At 45.7% G+C, this 16,923-nt stretch overlaps 1 protein-coding gene across 1 annotated transcript in view; it reads right to left on the bottom strand.

The window, feature by feature from the left end:
* The window catches only part of B3GALTL (beta 1,3-galactosyltransferase-like), a 100,847-nt gene that overhangs the window by 24,984 nt on the left and 58,940 nt on the right, over positions 1–16,923 (bottom strand). The window contains exons 6-8 of the mRNA XM_006832036.1: positions 4,751–4,887; positions 2,301–2,364; positions 326–445 (exon numbers count right to left, since the gene is read on the bottom strand). Of these exons, the coding sequence (XP_006832099.1) occupies positions 326–445; positions 2,301–2,364; positions 4,751–4,887 (321 nt within the window). The remainder of the gene's footprint in view (positions 1–325; positions 446–2,300; positions 2,365–4,750; positions 4,888–16,923) is intronic.

Here is a 16,923-nt window from a genome sequence, read left to right on the forward strand (position 1 = left end):
ATATATATATATACTGTATCATCAAAAGAACAAGGACTCTGGGTGCATGCAATGTGAGGAGCTATGGCTGACACGCAACAGTAGCAGGAATGAACCCTACGAGTCACGGCTCCCTACTCCCTGCTAGTGGCATCGCTTGGAGCAGTGTCTCTTTTCTCACCTGTGGGGTGGGGCGGCTGCAGCTCTTACCACACAGGGTGGTCAACAGCTGACACGGGGCTCTGGCTTGGCAGAGAAGATGCTCAGCTCTACGGATGTAAAGAACCAAGAGACAACCACCACAGCCTACACCTCCTGCCCTGATACCTGAGCCACTCTCACTTACGCAAAGCGGGAGGAATGAGTGGAACGTGGTGGCACAGTGGGGGCCCGCATCGTCAGTACAGAGCTCGGGCACTGGGGTGAGGGGCGGTCCATCACCTTTGTCCCAGATGTAGAGGGCGATCTGTCATGAGGCAGGAGAAACACAATGAGAGGAAGAACCCTGCCAGCACCCCCAAGTATGGGAACACAGCAAACATCTTGAGAGACATTAGGGAGAATCAGAGATCTGAGAAGACTTTCATTTTAACCTACAAAAATCATCATGTTTTGTTTTATTTTTAACTTGTAAAATATATATATATATAAAAGGTTTGCATGAAAAGTGTACAGAGCAAGTTGGTTTTCCATCCCACGACTCACACACATTTTGTTGTTTGGTGCCATTGACAACACTCTTCCCACTTCCTCCCTGTGTGTCCCGCTTCCATTCCCCTCCTTTCCTGCCCCTTCCTACCTTCTGAGACTTATCCCGGGTACACGCTGCCCTGCTCATCTCGGAGGTTGACTGTTTAAGGAGGAGTGTGTACCTACTCCTGGTGTTGTTACTCAACTTACTCACCTGCCCGTTGGTTGTTTGACTGAAGGTTGAGCCACAGAGGGTGAGCTCAGTTCCACGCCTGAAGGGTGACCAACGGCCCGAGTCTTGGGCTTACCAGACTCTATTGGCCCAGTGAACCTGCTGTCTGTTTCTCATTTCGAGTTTTGTGGACTGTTTTCAATTCCAGTGGAGTTCGTATTTCTAGATTCCACAGAGGTTATGCTGGTACATCTAGACCAATACCCGGTGATGATCTTTAAAGCTTGTGCCTTCAAAACACTGCTTTTCTAACAGTCAAACAACAGGCTAGGCTTGGGCATTGTGCTTTCTTGTTATTATTAACAAACAAAAACCCCACAGGTGAGACTAGAAGTGGGGTCTTCGAGCCCACCAGTACTTAACTATGGTACTCCCCACAGTGCTGTATAGAAATAGAACCCTGCTTGACCACAAATTGTCTCATCGACCCTTTATCCATGGCGATGTACAAGGGGTCTTCAAAGGTTTGTGGACAAATCCATTGTTTTTGTATGAACCTGTTGTATCTGCCCCATCCCCCAACCCCAAGTCCAGAAGTACTTTTTAATGACATGTTTGCATGATTTTAGGAATTCACCTCTGGAGCTATGAAATGGGCACACTGAGAAATGGGGGCACTGAGAAGGTCTGAGTTTGGTGTGGCAATGTCAGATAAGCACTGGATCGAAAGGTCAGTTTGAACCACAGGGTCAGTGGTTCGAACTCACCAACTGCTCCTCGGAAACCCTTACAGAGTCACTATGAGTCGGAACCGACTTGACAACAACATAGTTAAAATTTAACTTCCTCCCTGAGCACAGCCCATAATGAATCACTGCCTTTTCCGTTTCCAAAGCAGGACTTGTGGCTCAAATGAGGAGGGGAACTCTTCTCTAGGGAAGCAAGGCGAAAAGATCAAACAAGAACTACTGAAACAACAACTATGCTTGGGACGAGAACATCCCAAATACTGGCGTGACCACCCTAAGCTCTGGAAGAGAAAAAGATACAACCATGTCTGACCACAAGTTCTGTGACCTTCATTTTCTCCGCTCTTCCAAACCCCAGCCTGCCCTCCAGTGGAGCAGGCAGAGCTGGAAGATTCCTGCTCCCTGTGCCCCTGAGTATTGGTTCACCTTAAACACTTTGCTCTGAGCACTGTTTCTAAGTACTGGCTACGTTACCAGCAGGTGACCAGAATCTCATTGGCAGTTACACTATTCACCTGATATTTAAAATGAAGCTTCAAAAATCACAAGATGCAATGCTTCTCTGAACCTTCTTCTCTACCTACGCAACTCAATTGGGCTGAAAACAGAAGGTCCAGAGTGACATGAAAATTACCTGGTAGGGAGAAGATGGAGATGGGAGGTAAATTCTTCATCATTAAAACATTACGCCAACTCAAACTGGAACCTACCTCGTGTTTTAAATCTATTGTAAAGTCGGATTTCAGGGAGGTGTTCTTTAACCTCTTGGAAAGCCTAGAAAACACAAAAAATGTGGATTTTTTTCTTTAAGCCAGAAGCAGCGTAAGACAGGAATAACAGACTCTTGGCATTTTCAAATATTTAAGACAGATTTTAAAACATACAAATCTTAAGATCAAAGTAAGAGTTTAATTTCCCTGTTGTTAAGTTACATCGAGTTGGTTCCAACTCATAGCTACCCTGCATAGGGTTTCCAAGGAGTGGCTGGTGAGTCTGAACCACTGACCTTGCGGTTCAAATCAACCTTATGGTTGGGTGCTTATCCTACAACACCACACCAAAAAACCCCAAAACACACTAAACCCAATGCCACTGAGAGCTGATTCTGACTCTTGGAGACCCTGTTAAACAGAGTGGAACTATTCCACAGGGCTTCGGGGACTCTCATTCTTTAAGGGAGCACACAGCCTCATCTTTCTCCCATGAAGTAGTCAGTGGCTGGTGGGTTCGAACCACCAACACTGCAGTTAGCAGCCCAATGTTTAGTCCATTGAGCCACCAGGGTTCCTTTCCTTGAGGGCAAAGATAAGGAAAATTTACTTGTGGATCAGTAAAGATTCAATACAAGGTTTGTTGCAAATGTAACAGTCATTGTTTGAATGTGTGCAAATAAAATACATAAAATGCTGCTAAAAAGAAGCAGCGAAGTTCAGACTCCTGGTATCCAGGAGGAGTCCCTGCACTAAATAATGAAGAGACAGACAGACAGCAACAACAGAAGGCGAGCGAGTATGGCAGAAAAACAAAAGCTGCTACTCTCCCGTTTTCTACTTGAAAAAGACCCGGGTGGTGCCACCGTTAAGCACTTGGCTGATCACCCAAAGGTTGGTAGTTTGAACCCACCCAGCAGCTCCACAGGAGGAAGCAAGACCTAGCAATCTGTTCCCATCAACTTTACCGCCAGGGAAATCCCCGCGGCAACGTCCCTCTCAGACAGGTCACCGTGAGTGCGAATGAACTCAAGGGCGCCTGACAACTGTTAATTCCTCCCAGGAGTCTGTGGAGTTTGTTTGGGGAGCAGTGGATGGGTGAAGTTTGGGGTAAGAATGAGTTTTACTTGACTGTTTCAAGTCTTTTCCTTTCTGAAACAAACAAACAAAAATCTCCCAAACTCCAGAGCCCAGCCTCCAGATCTCCAACATTCTTGCCCACCCCGTACCCCACCTTCCACCAGCTTTCTCCGATGCACTTGCTGACCCGAGCCCCTTCTTCCTGCCCACTGCTCCTTCCTGTCGCATATCTGTGTAGCATGCCTGTGCCCAGCTCTTCTTCAAGATCCAACTCCGGGCACGTTCTCTGTGAAAGCTTCTGGACTTGCTCACTAAAATAAATGGGCACTTTCTTTAGCCCTAGAATTGTGGTGGTGGTGGTTCTGGTTAAGTGCCATTGAGCTAGTTCCAACTCAGAGAGACCTTGTATAAGGTTTCCGAGGAGCATGATGGGTTTGAACTGGCGACCTTGCGGTCCACAGTCCAATGCTGACCCTACCGCACCATCCCAGAAATCCCAGTATATATTGAGAGAGGAAAAAACCGCTTCAGCCCCTGGGATCTTGTCCAATTCAATACTGCGCAGTTGGAGGCGGTTTCATACGCAAACTCTATCAAGGTTAACTTTGGAATTTGGACTCTGGCCAAGTGTTTTCAACCGCTGATCAAAGCCCACACTCTAGATTTTCATCTCCTTCAAACTACAAAGACACCAAAGGTCAGAGCTGGGCTTAAGGGCACGGACAAGGGACACAGAGTTCAGATCTGAGGCAAGAGGACATCCCTGGTTTGACGCTCTTCTTTGTGGGAAACGAAACATCTTGAACATGCTCCTTCCGGCTTTGACTGTTTAATTCCTTTCTCAACCTTGAACATTATTCCCTAGTCTTGGAGGAGAAAGAAGGGGAAATGAGGATACAATTTCTCAGGGGCGGCAGTGACCAACTCAAGGACAAATCCATCTGCACTTCTGTTGAGTCAGCATGGAGCTGGCACGTAACAACAAAAACCACGATGTCAAGTCAACATAAGCACACCACGGTCAGCTGTCAGTGACCAACCCAGGGCCCGCCGCTGCTTCATGTCAGGTCAGCCAAGTTCAAAGTTACATGGCTTCTAGCCAGTGCCATCAGCAGCTGTGATGAAGCTGACATGTGTATGGCTCTCAGTGCACGCCCAAGCTCGCCCTTCACCTCCAGACTCATCCCTGGCCTTATTTTGAGGTAAATACAAGGCAGTGTCAAGAGGCCAGGGGAAGAGTGAGCGACCAAGTGAATGAACCCTGGGCCTTCAGGCCTCTCTGGTTCCTCACCTGGTCCCCAACAGCCTTGAGGACATCTGCCACAGCTGATCGTACAGTCACACACCCAAAAAGCGGAGCAAATTCTTACTTGTTTACAAGTGGAATGCTGAGGGCCCAGCCAGCCGCGAAGTCTGGGTACTTAAAGGACGTAGGATTTTCCGAGAAGGCGTAATGGTGAATGATGGTGGACTCATCATCGCGGAGCGCCTTTCCTAAGAACCACTCCTGCCACGTGAAGACACAAAACATCATCTCTGGAGGATTTGTTTCGCACAGGGGGGGTGAAGACAAAGGGGCTTTCTCGTTAGTTGTAGTTATTGAACTCTGAGGGGGATTCTGAGAAGTTCATGGCAAACTTCCATGGTCTTTTCATTCCGTTTTCCCACTAACTTTTTGAAGCCCTCAGCCACTTTCTGAGGTGATGGGGTAACGGTTGGCACAGATTACATACTTGTGAAGATTTACAACAATATATCATTAACACATTAAAAATCCTAAACATAATTATTATATAGTATGATAATGAACACAATATACTCTTTGCACATAAAGAAAGCAGTTTTAAATCAGATCATCAGCATGAACAGAATGTCAGGTACTAATTATTATACCATACGTGTGTAAAAGTGGTATTTTAGTGAGTATTCCATAACAAAATGCATTAAGGAAAACAGTACTTACTCCCCAGCAAGAGTTCAAAGATTTAATTTCTCCCACAATCAGCACTCATTTCATTCTAGCCTTTTACTCATCTAATTTGCTTTTTTTTTGAGACTCAAAGGAGCTCTGGTAGCACAGTGGTTACGAATCGGGCTGCAAACCACAAGGTCAACAGTTCGAAACTACCAGCTGCTCTACTGGAGAAAGATGAGGCTGCTCCCGTAAAGATTTACAGCTTCAGAACCCCTGTTCAGGGTCGCTATAGGTTGGAACCGACTCGATGGCACTTAACAGCAACAACAATCCCACACCAGGGAGAAGCATAGTTTATACCACCATGAAAACAAACAAACAAACCGCCCCCAACATTGAGTCATCCCTGACTCGCAGCGACCCCATAGGATGGAGAGCAGCCCCGAGGGTTTCTGAGGCTGCACATCTTCACAGTATCACACTGCCTCAGAGTGGCTGGTGGGCTCGAACTGCCGACTGCGTGGTTAGCAGCCCAGTGCCTAACCCACAGTGCCACCAGGGCGCCTTACTCTAGCACGAGGGAGACAAGAGAGAGGGACTGGGGATACTGGGTAATCGTGAGCTGCCTGAGACAGGACACCGCTCCCTACAGTGTACTTAATGAGGAACCAAGTCCAACGTGGCTGGGGCCCTCCGTGTGGAAACACATGGTGTCAGAAAGGGAGGCAGACAGACCAGGATGGAGTCATACGGCAGTGGAAATGGGGAAAGCCTTTAGTAAAGGTGCTGGGAGAAGTCTACTTCTGGCCCCCACAGAATAAACCCAACTCACAGCGACCTCACAGCACAGAGTAAAAACGCCTCCCCAGAGTGTCCAAGGCTGTCATCCTTACAGGAAAATACAGCCTCATCTTTCTCCCACAGAGAGGCTGGTGTGTCCAAACTGCTGACCTTTTCAGTAGCATCCCAACGCTTAACCCACTGTACCACCAGGGGTTTCTCAGCATAGAATGCTGTCATCGTTAAGTGCCACAGAGTCAGTTCCACCTCACAGCAACCCACATAGAGTTTCCGAGGCTGTACATCATTGCAGGAGCAGAAAGCCTCATCTTTTCCCCATGGAGTAGCTGGTGGGCTTGAACTGCCAACCTTATGACTTACAGTCGCGTGCTTATGGTACCGAGCCACCAGGGTCCCTTCAGCATCGATTCAGCTGGGTCAAACATATTCTCTTGCCAAGGACAACAATAAAAGCTGTACCTAGATCACATGATGGGAAGCAGCATGTAGGGCACAAGGGGCTACAGCCCCAGAGGTTCCCACTCTTTCCATCAAGGCAAGAAGCCCTGGTAGCACAATGTGTAAGCACTCAGCTGTGACCCAAAGATTGGTGGTTCAAGCCCACCAGCTTCTCTGAGGAAGAATGGTAAGGCAGTCTGCTCCCGTAAAGATGACAGCCATGGGCGCTCTATGGGGTGGTTCTCCTCGGTCCTGTAGTGTAGCTACAAGTTGGCATGCGCCGTTTCCTAACCTGGAAGACCACGAGCCTTCTGAAGCCCCCTCATCTTTATTTGCATTTCTGTTTATTTCCTAGTGTCGCTGTGAGCCAACAGTGACTCTAAGGCCCCTTTTACGTCCGTTTCTCTAACTGGAGTGAGATTCAACTTGACCAAGTTTGTTTCTTTTGCTGGAAAAACGTGTTGCTCTCAGAGCTGCGACCTGCCCCCCAGGAAAAAGGGCTGGGCTGAGGCAACAGAGGCTGAAGCTAGATGCTGAATGATAAAGGGATCCCAAAACTCTGCAGGCAACTCCCCTCAACTAAAGCCAAGGGGGCAGAAAAACCAAGAACCAACTGGAAACAGCGGCTGAGAGGCTAAAAGGCTGAAGCTGTGGTGCCGGGAGTCCAAGCTGGGAACTCAGGGCGGGGAGGTGAGAGTATACTGACAAATACCTCAGGCTCCTGCTGAGAATGCACAGGACTACCCCTTAGGGACAGGGACAATGTGGAAACAGACCTATGCAGACAAGGTGACAGCCCAGAGGAACATTCAGTTCTCATGAAGAAGATGACCTCATCCACAGCCCCTTCAAATTCTCACATAAAGTATCTGACCTTCAGTCAAAATTACCAGGCATGCCAAGGAATAAGACCAGATTAAAATCAAATTTACAAAAAAAAATGAAATGGAAAAGAGGAAGAGGTTCCCAAGTAAACACGATTATAACAATGGTAATTAAGTTTAAGGAAACAGCTGTAAGAGTGGAGAATTTTACCAAAGATCTAGAATCTATAAACAAGGGTCTAATGGAAACTCTAAAACTGAATAATGCATTGACTTAAGAATTCATGAGGATATCAGACACAGTAGAAGAGAGAAGTATGGGAAAAATGGACAATAAATACAGAAGACCAGAGAAGAATTGATGTCTTCGATTAATGGTGTAGGAGAACACTATTGAATATGCCATGGGTTGCCACAAGAGTGAGCAAATCTGTCTTGTGAGAAGTACAGTCAGAATGCTCCTTAGAAGCAAATACACTGAGACTTTGTCTCTCGGACTTTGAACATGTTATCAGGAGGGACCAGTCCCTGGAGAAGGACATCGTGCTTACTAAAGCAGAGGGTCACTGCAAAACAGGAAGACCCTGAATGAAATGTACTGATACAGCAGCTGTGGACTAATGGGCTCAAACATTGTGGGGACGGCCCAGAATCGAGTGGGGTTTTGTTACATTATACAGGGGTCACCATGAGTTGGAACCAACTTGAGGACACTTACCAACAGCACAAGACAAGAGTCATGACCTGGAAGGTAGGTTAGTAAAACACATCCAGATTAATGCACCAAAACAGGGGGGAAAAGAAAAAGGAGGGAAATACTAAAAAAGAACATAAGAAAATTATGAGACATGGTGAACAAGTTCTAAAATACATGACATTAGAAACCTAGGATGGAAGGAAGGACAGACTGGAACTAAAGAAATATCTGAAGCTTAGAATTTTCTAAAACTGACAAAGATTATCAAGCTATAGATTCAAGAAACTGTACACTCAGAAAAAAAAATACAAAGAAAATCTTCTAAGCTGCCAGGAGCTGACAATGGAGCATCAACAGTCCTCTGAAAGCACAGAAACAGAACATAGCACAGTTTACTTCTCAACAGAAACAAGGGAAGCTAACAGACAAAGACCCTGGAGATCTCCCTCTAAAAGCCAGTCAGTGAAAACCTGATCGGTCACACACTTCCCGATGTATGACAGACCACGGTGATGGCATGGGATCAGCCAGGGTTTTGTTCCACTCTGTCGGTCACCATGAGTCAGTGACCAAGTCAACAGCAGCTACCAACAACAACAGGGTGCTATGTTTAGCGTAACATCCTAGGTGGGTTTTGAGCAGATGACTAATAGGATCTGGGTGGCAGAGAGACTTGATTATTAAGATGGAAATGGAAAACTAGTTAAGGAGCTCTAATAATGGAGTCCTGATGAAGCCCTGTGGGGTAATGCATTGAACCACAAGGTCCGTTTGAATTGTGAGGTCGGTGGTTGGAATTCACCAGCCACTCCTCGGGAACCCTCTATAGGGTTGCTATGAGTTGGAACCAACTTGACAGCACTTAACAACAACAACAACAACAACAAAAATGGTCAAGGCAAGAGATGATGATGCTAGCCTGGGCCAGAATGCAGGTATTAAAGCTGGAGATCAGAAGGATGAGAGATGCATGGTGAAGGATTACCCAACTGGGCTCTCAACCAGGAGCTGAGGGACAAGGAGGAACCAATCCCAATCATGAGGGTTTTGTGGTTGTTGTTTTCATCTGAACAACTGGATAACACAGTGATGCCATTTCTAAGATGAGGAAGATTGAAAAGGGCAAACGTTAACAGTAGGGGCATTAAGAGTTCAGCATTGAAAATGCCAAGTTTGAGACTCTACTTGGATAAGTGGGCTTATCAACTGAAACCAACAAAACCAAGCCAGTGATGTCAAGTCAATGTTGACTCAGAGTAACCCTAGGCAATCAAAAGAAACGCAAAGAAAGACGAGGGGGATTCAAAAAGTGCATGGAGAAATGGAAAGAAAAGACAATGGAAATTTCCCAGATGTTCCAGATGGCAATAAGTATTATGGAGACAAGTGAAATCGAAAGCAGGTGTTCGGAGTGGAGAGGGGTGAGCTACCTACTGTATGATACAGGGATGTAAGGGAACCCTCACTAGTCAGGTAGCTTTTGAGCAGAGTGTGAAGAAAATGAGGGAGTGAGTCTTGAGTTTCCTACTTCTGTATCAAACTGCCTACTCAAAGAACCCTGGTGGCACAGGGTGAAGCTCTCAGCTTCTAACCAAAAGGTAGGTGGTTTGAGCCCACTCATTACTCCATGGGGAAAAGATGTGGCAGTTTGCTTCTATAAAGCTCTACAGCCTTGGAAACGTGAGGGGAAGCTCTACTGTCCTAAAGGGTCTCTCTGAATTGGAATGGACTTAGCAGCAGTGGGCTTGGTGTCTGGGCATGAGGAACACTTAAAAGACAAATGACCTCAGCTTGAGGCACAAATGTAACATCTTTTAATAAATAAAATTAATAACATGGCTCGTTTTCAAACAAGTAAAACTTAACCGATCCAGAAATCACTGCACTGAAATGAACACACCACTCAATATACTGGAATGGCACATTAAGGAGCACTGGGGGTGTGGGCAGTGGACTTGTGTTGCTAAACAAAAGGTTGGTTGTTCTCAGCTGTCCCATGTGAGAAAGCTGAGGCACTCTGCAAACGTGTACAGTCCTGGGATCCCTACAGGGCAGTTCTCCTCTCTCCTACAGCGTCACTGTGAGTCGGAATTCATTTTGCTGTTGTTGTTTGTCTGGTTTCAGTATACGTGGTGTAAAGAAAACATACACTCTTCAGTGTGTGTGGGTAACTTCCTCACTATCTCCCACTGGTATAATATCCAGTTCCAAACATAATTTTATGTAAAACGTGTCTGTAAGTATCAGCTCCTAATGGTAATGTTCAACCAGTACCAAGGATATAAGACGGTTTAATCAATGGTTCCAAACGTAATTTTATGTAAAACATGTTTTGATTTGTTTTTAAAGTATTATCTCCCACTGGTAATGTTCAGCTGTTACCCGGGATATAAGATTTTACATCAGAGTATTTTTCGAGGGAGAGGTTGTATTGTCAACTACTGTCGTTAGAAACTATGGAAAGGGGCGGCTCCCTCCACCTTTCTCAATGACTATTAAGAAGGACAATTATCATCAAGATAAACTTCACAGGAGTAACTGAGATGACAGTCTATTCATATCTGAGAACCACACCACGGCGTGCAGGAAGTTAAGCATTTGTTGCTCACCAAAAGGTCAGCAGTTCAAACCCACCAGCTGCTCTGCATGAGAACGATTAAGCAGTCTGCTTCCGTAAAGACTGAGAGCTTAGGAAGCCCTATGGAGCGTCTCTCTGTCATGAGTCAGAACTGAGGCAATGGCAGCGGGGTGAGTTTTTTGTTTTCACTTTATCAAAAATTATGGAAGTTTTAAAAGTCCAGGCACTGAAGTACAAGCACCCAAATATGAAACATATTCTGTGGACAGGAGAAGACGTCAAACAAGATAGGGGAATTGATACAAATAAAATGAAATCTGTCCACTTAAAAAATTATGTAACAGCATAAATTTGCATGCGAATGATTGAGAGATACTGAAAGAAGACAATGTCAAAATCAAACAAAATCCCTCATGCCTAACACAATAAATCATTGATTCTCTTCCTGTGGTCAATTCGGGTTACTGTCAAAGTCAAGTTTGCTTTATGTTTTGTTCCTTGTGTTTCAGTGTTTGTTTGTCTGTTTGTCTGTCTGTTGAGTACTGAGCTTCATTCAAAAGCAATAAGGCATCCTTGATTTTGTTTTGCACATGGCAGAGTTCAGAAAAGAGGGGAAACACCCCCATTTTACCTCAGTTCTGTGCTTGCTTTACATGAACTTGATTTGAACTTTGAATTTATCCTTCTGATTTGCATGACACAGCTCTGTGAGTCACCATCTGTACAAACTGAAAGCGAGGGATGATGGAAACCTAACCTCCGGGCAACATGCACACCACGCACAAACTCCTACACCATAAAAAGAGATTTGGAGTTTTTCTCAAGTCAGAAGGAAACATAAAAACCTAGTGAGGTTTTACATACAACATGGCAGGCAGGGGCTGATTAGCATTATCTGCAAAGACTGGATGAGACAGGGTCATAATGTTTCCCTTCTTTGAAAGACTCATTTCTTTTAACCTAACAGCCGTCTCACCCAATCATACCTGGACCTTCTTAGAAATCAAAAGCATCAAGGGAACTCATGACCCTCCCCAGCATTTAAAGCAGGGCTTCCAGGTGGTTGCAAATGGTTCTGACACGGCCAAAAAAACAAGGGCCTAGAAATCCAATCTCCTGTGTGTCAGATTTTCACCTGAGCAGGAAACAGGCAGTGGTGCCCAAATCAAAGATGGTGTCTGAGCATGCCACTTTGAATGTTTGGCCCTCTCAGAATGGGGTAGTCGGCCGCCATCTTTGAGTGGGGCACTCCTGCCTGCTTTCTCACTCACTGCCATCGAGTACATTCCAACTCATAGTATCCCTGGGCAGGGTGTCCAAGCTGTAAATCTTTACTCTTCTGGTAGAAAGTCTCCTCTTTCTCCAGCAGATGGCTGGTGGGTTTGAACTGCTGACCTTGAGGTCATCAATCAAGTGCTTACTCGGTTCAAAATCCAACGCACAAGAGGTTTGGTTGCTCTGCAATTCATACACTGTCCTTGTTTCCATCTCCTATGACTGAACTGCTTTAAATTGGATCAAAGCTCTGATTTAAAAATCATGGAAAATAGTGGTTTCATGACATTAATAAATAATAAACTTTGCAGTGCTTGAGAAATCAATCCAAGAAATCAATCGCAGTTGGCCCACATTTTATATCTAAATCAAAATACCAAGCAGGTTCTACTCATCTGGAGCAAAAAAGAAAGAAGGAATCCAACAACACAAAGAAGACACTAGTCTTCAGTACAAAATGTATGCATGAAATCGCGGTTTAATCTGGAAGCAGAACTAGACGGCACCTGGCTACCACCACCTACTGCTCAATCAGGGTGGACACAATGGATCATGATAGAATGGGAGAAAAACGGGGAACAGAACCTCAACTTCCTAAAACCAAAACGCAGACAGAAGGACCAGTTGACACTAGATGGCTCCTCAAGACTAGACTGTCCTGAGATATTCTTCAAACCATGAGTTAAAACGAATCCCTGAGATCACCTGGTAGCTAAGTAACAAACTGACTCAAAAAAATAATTAACATTACCCATGAGTACTGAGCTGCTTTAAAAAAATCACCTTTATGAGACCAAACTGTCAATAATGATTTTAAAACAAAGACAAGAAGCTAAGGAAGCAGGGAAACTAGATTAATAGAAATGGAACTACCAGAACAGAAACGATGATAATGTTCACACACAGTGAAGCGTGTAACCAATGCTGCTCAACAATTTTTGCAGAAATTGTTGAATGGGAAACCTAAACTGCTGTGTAAACCTATACCAAACATAGTCTTACCTTGCAGATAGTACCCATTTGACCTAGCTTCAATGACTGGATGATCAGAAATCAAATAGAAGAAAGAATAGGGAAAAAAGTGTAATCTGCTACAATTTGATGAACTTGCCCTACACTTATGGATGCAGTAGCCTAAAAGAGAGAACGAATCTGTACAGTGAGGATCACTCCAACCCCCTCTGTTCACAGGGTTGACAGGGATGGGCAACAGACATTGGCTACCCAAAATGGGGGTGGGGGGGGAGCTACAAAGGCATGGAGTGACTGGCTTACAAGTTCTCAAGAGGGAGCCTAGATCCAGCAGGCATGGAAGAAGGTAGAATCTCCACTGACTGGTTTCCAACGTGTCTGTATGGGGCTGGTGAAAAGAGATGGGGATAAGACTCCTGTAGTTCAATAGTGAATAATTGCTATCAGGACTGACTGTGAGTGTTGCAAATGTAAAGGACATTTTGTAATAAAAGGAGGGAAGTGGGTTGACCTTGCAGTCCAGAAGCGGAGGACCCTGGGACCATCAAGGGAGAAGAGCAGAGTGTGGGACCCTATCCAGAGAAGCAGTGACGCCAGAGATGGAGGCAGAGATGATAACGTGGAGAGATGGAGCGGCTGGGGACTCTGGACTCAGGGAGGGAGAGGGGCTGTGTGCTAGTGGCCAGGGGGCAGGCTTGTGGGATAAACCCTTTGGTTGTTTGAATGGTTATATATTCCTGAGTGCTTCAGTGTACAAACAAACAAAAACCAGAAGGAATGGAAACAAATGCTGTTGAATAATGATGCATGGAGGGGATTGTAGTCATTGTAATGAAATGAAATACAATAGGATGAATGTAAAGCTGATATTCTCCCATGTAAACTATCACTCAATTCACAATAAAAACTTTTAAAAAGATAATAAATTTTAAAAACCAAGCATAGTATTAGTTAAAACAAACAAAAACCTGACCAAGGACCACCAAAAACACCCAGCAAGGAGTTCATAGGTGGTGCGAATGATTAAGCCTGGACTAGGAGCCCTGAAGACCTACGGAAGACTGTACAAGAATTGATGCTTTTGAGTTATGGTGTTGGAGGAGAATACTGAAAAGTGCCATGGACTGCCAAAAGAACCAATAGATCCGTTTTGGAAGAAGTGCAGCCAGAGTGTTCCTTGGAGGCCAAGATGGCCAAACTTCGTCTCTCATACTTCGGACATATTGTCAGGAGGGACCAGTTGGTAAGATGGAGGGTCAGAGATATAGAGGAAGACCCCCAACGAGATGGACTGGCCAAGTGGCAGCATCGATGGACTCAAGTGTGGTAACAGTAGTGAGGTTGGCCCAGGATAAGGTCAGTATGGGTCGTTACTGATTCGATGGCACCAAACAACAACAACAGGAGCCCTGAGGAGTCCAGCATGGCACTGTGGGTTAATGCACTGGACTGCAAGGTCGGTTTGAACCCCAAGGTCGGCAGTTCAAGCTCACCAGCCACACCTTGGAGACTCTATATAGGGTTGCTATGAGTTGGAACCAACTCGAGAATCCTAAATGTGGTGCTGAAGAAAGAGCACTGGACTACAAGGTCAGTTTGAACCTCAAGGTAGTGGTTCAAACCCACCAGCTGCTCCTCAGAAACCCAAAACAGGATCGCTATGAGTCAGAACCAACTGGACGACACTTAAGGAGCCAAAACGTTGGCAGTTCCAACCAACTCAGGGCGCCTTGTAAGACAGTGTTGGAGATCTGTGTCCAACAGGTCACAGAGCCTGGACAACCCTGTGGAGCAGCACACCCGGATCACCATGGCTTAGAACTAATTTGATGGCAACTAACAAGAACAACACACAAGGTCGCCAGGAGCTGAAGGGGACATAAGAGTAACTGACAACAATAATCTCTTAACAACAAAATGCCAAAACCACCCAACATGCACACACAAGCTCACTTTCATTCCTCATACCCTCATTAAAATGGATTCGGTTCTGGAGTGGGTGTCAGGGATGTGGGCTGGGCAGAGCACTGACGATGGCCCGATTCTGCCAATCTCGGGTTTAAAGAATTCCACAATGCGATCGGTTGTGCCGTGGGCTTCTACAAGAGACGTGAACACTCTGGTTTACTCTCAACATATCCCCAAGGCCTACCACATCCCAGATGCAGCCAAAAAAACCTCCTAAGCTCTGAGGATCACCCAGCAAGAAAGAGCTGGTAATTGGTATTATAGAGCTATTCTGTCATTATACAGGGCTCAACAGTGTCCCCCTCAAAATCCATGTCCTCCAGGAGGCTGCAAATGAGGCCTTGTTGGGAAATAAATAAGGCCTTGTTCCATTCCTTGATGGAATGGAGTCAAGACAAGGTCACACTGAGGCAGGGAGAAAAGGGGGTCCAGAAATCAGGATTCAACATGAACACGAAAGCCTTCCAGAATCTTGAGACCTGTGTCCTTGTAGGACATGTCCGGGTCGCAACGCTCAGCAACCACATCCTGGGACACGCCACTGAGAAAGACCACTCCCCACAAGTTGCATATTTTACTCCCCTGTAAGATGGGACAGGAGTCCTGGTGTGGCGCTGTGGGTTAATGCGCCAGACTGCAAAGCCATTTGAACTGCAAGGTTGGCAGTTCAAACTCATCAGCTGCTCCTCGAAAACCCTATACAGGGTCGCTATGGGTCGGAACCGACTCGACAGCACTTCACAACAACACCAACAAGATGGGACATGCCATTAAGGAAGATCACCTATAAAAATTCTGTATGTTTACTGTCTTGTGAGATACTTTACAGGTCGGACTGGTTTACTTAGTACCCTAGTCACAACTTGGGCAGAGGACAATGCCAGTCACTAGGAGGGGTCCTAAAGAGTCATGCATGCTCAGGATCCCAGAATAAGTTCAGTCTGCTCCTACCAGAGGCTTTATGGTGGAATTCACCTTGAAGAAACACTGTGCACACACCCAACTAGCCCGCCCCTCCTAACTGGGCCACTTCCCAGAAATCCCTGCCTACCCTATGAATAAACATGATGCCTTTCCCAGCAAAGCCTCTGCTGGGAAGTCAGGGGTTAAGCATTGCGTTAAGCTCTCCCTGTCTCCACTGGCGAGTCTCTTTCCTCTAATAATAAACCTCTGTTTGTATGGAAACTGCCTCACCTGACTATTCTTCATCAGTAGAAGGCAAGAGCTCTCCTGGTTAGCCCTCCTGGTAACAATATTAAATTAGGATGCGCTCGTCATCCAATGTGTCTGGTGTCCTTATAAGAACACAGAAATCTGGGCCCAGGGACACAGAGGAGAGGCAGTGTCACATGAAGACAGAGGCAGAGAGAACCGAGGATTGCCAGAAGCCACCAGAAACCAGACCAGATGAACAAAGATTCTTCCCCAGAGCCAAGCTCTGCTGACACCTTGATCTCAGACTTCTGGCCTCCACAACTACGTGAGAATAAACCTTCTGTTTTACATCATCCAAGTTTGTGCCAATTTGCTACAGCAGTCCTAAGAAATTACTATTAATCCCAAATCCCATGATACTATAAATCCCAAACTCACTGTTGTTGATTTAATTCTGTCTCCCAGCAGCCCTGCAGGGTGGCCAAGGCTATAAATCTTTAAGGAAACAGCACGCTGCCACATCCTTCTCCAGAGGAGTGGCAGGTGGGTCCAAACCGCCTAACCACCACACCACCAGGGTGCCTTGGGAAACTAAATTAAGCCAAACCAAATCCACAGCCATCAAGTCAATTCTGACTAATATTAACCCTGCATAGGATTTCCAGGACTCCTGGTGCAACACTGTAGGGTAAGCACTGGACTGTGAACCAAAAGGTAGGTGGTTCAAACCCATCAGCTGCATCTTGCAAACCCTGTTCAGGGTTTGAGTCAGAATTGACTCCACGGCACTTAACAAAAATACAGGGTTTCCAAGGCTGTGAAGCTTTATAGGTGGTGGTGATGTGCCAGTGAGTTGGTTCTGACTCATAGCGACCCTGCATAGGGCTTCTGAGGCTGTAAATCTTTAAGGGAACAGAAAG

Source organism: Chrysochloris asiatica, unplaced genomic scaffold (genome assembly GCF_000296735.1).
Source record: "Chrysochloris asiatica unplaced genomic scaffold, ChrAsi1.0 scaffold00005, whole genome shotgun sequence".
NCBI classification, from domain to species: Eukaryota; Metazoa; Chordata; class Mammalia; order Afrosoricida; family Chrysochloridae; genus Chrysochloris; species Chrysochloris asiatica.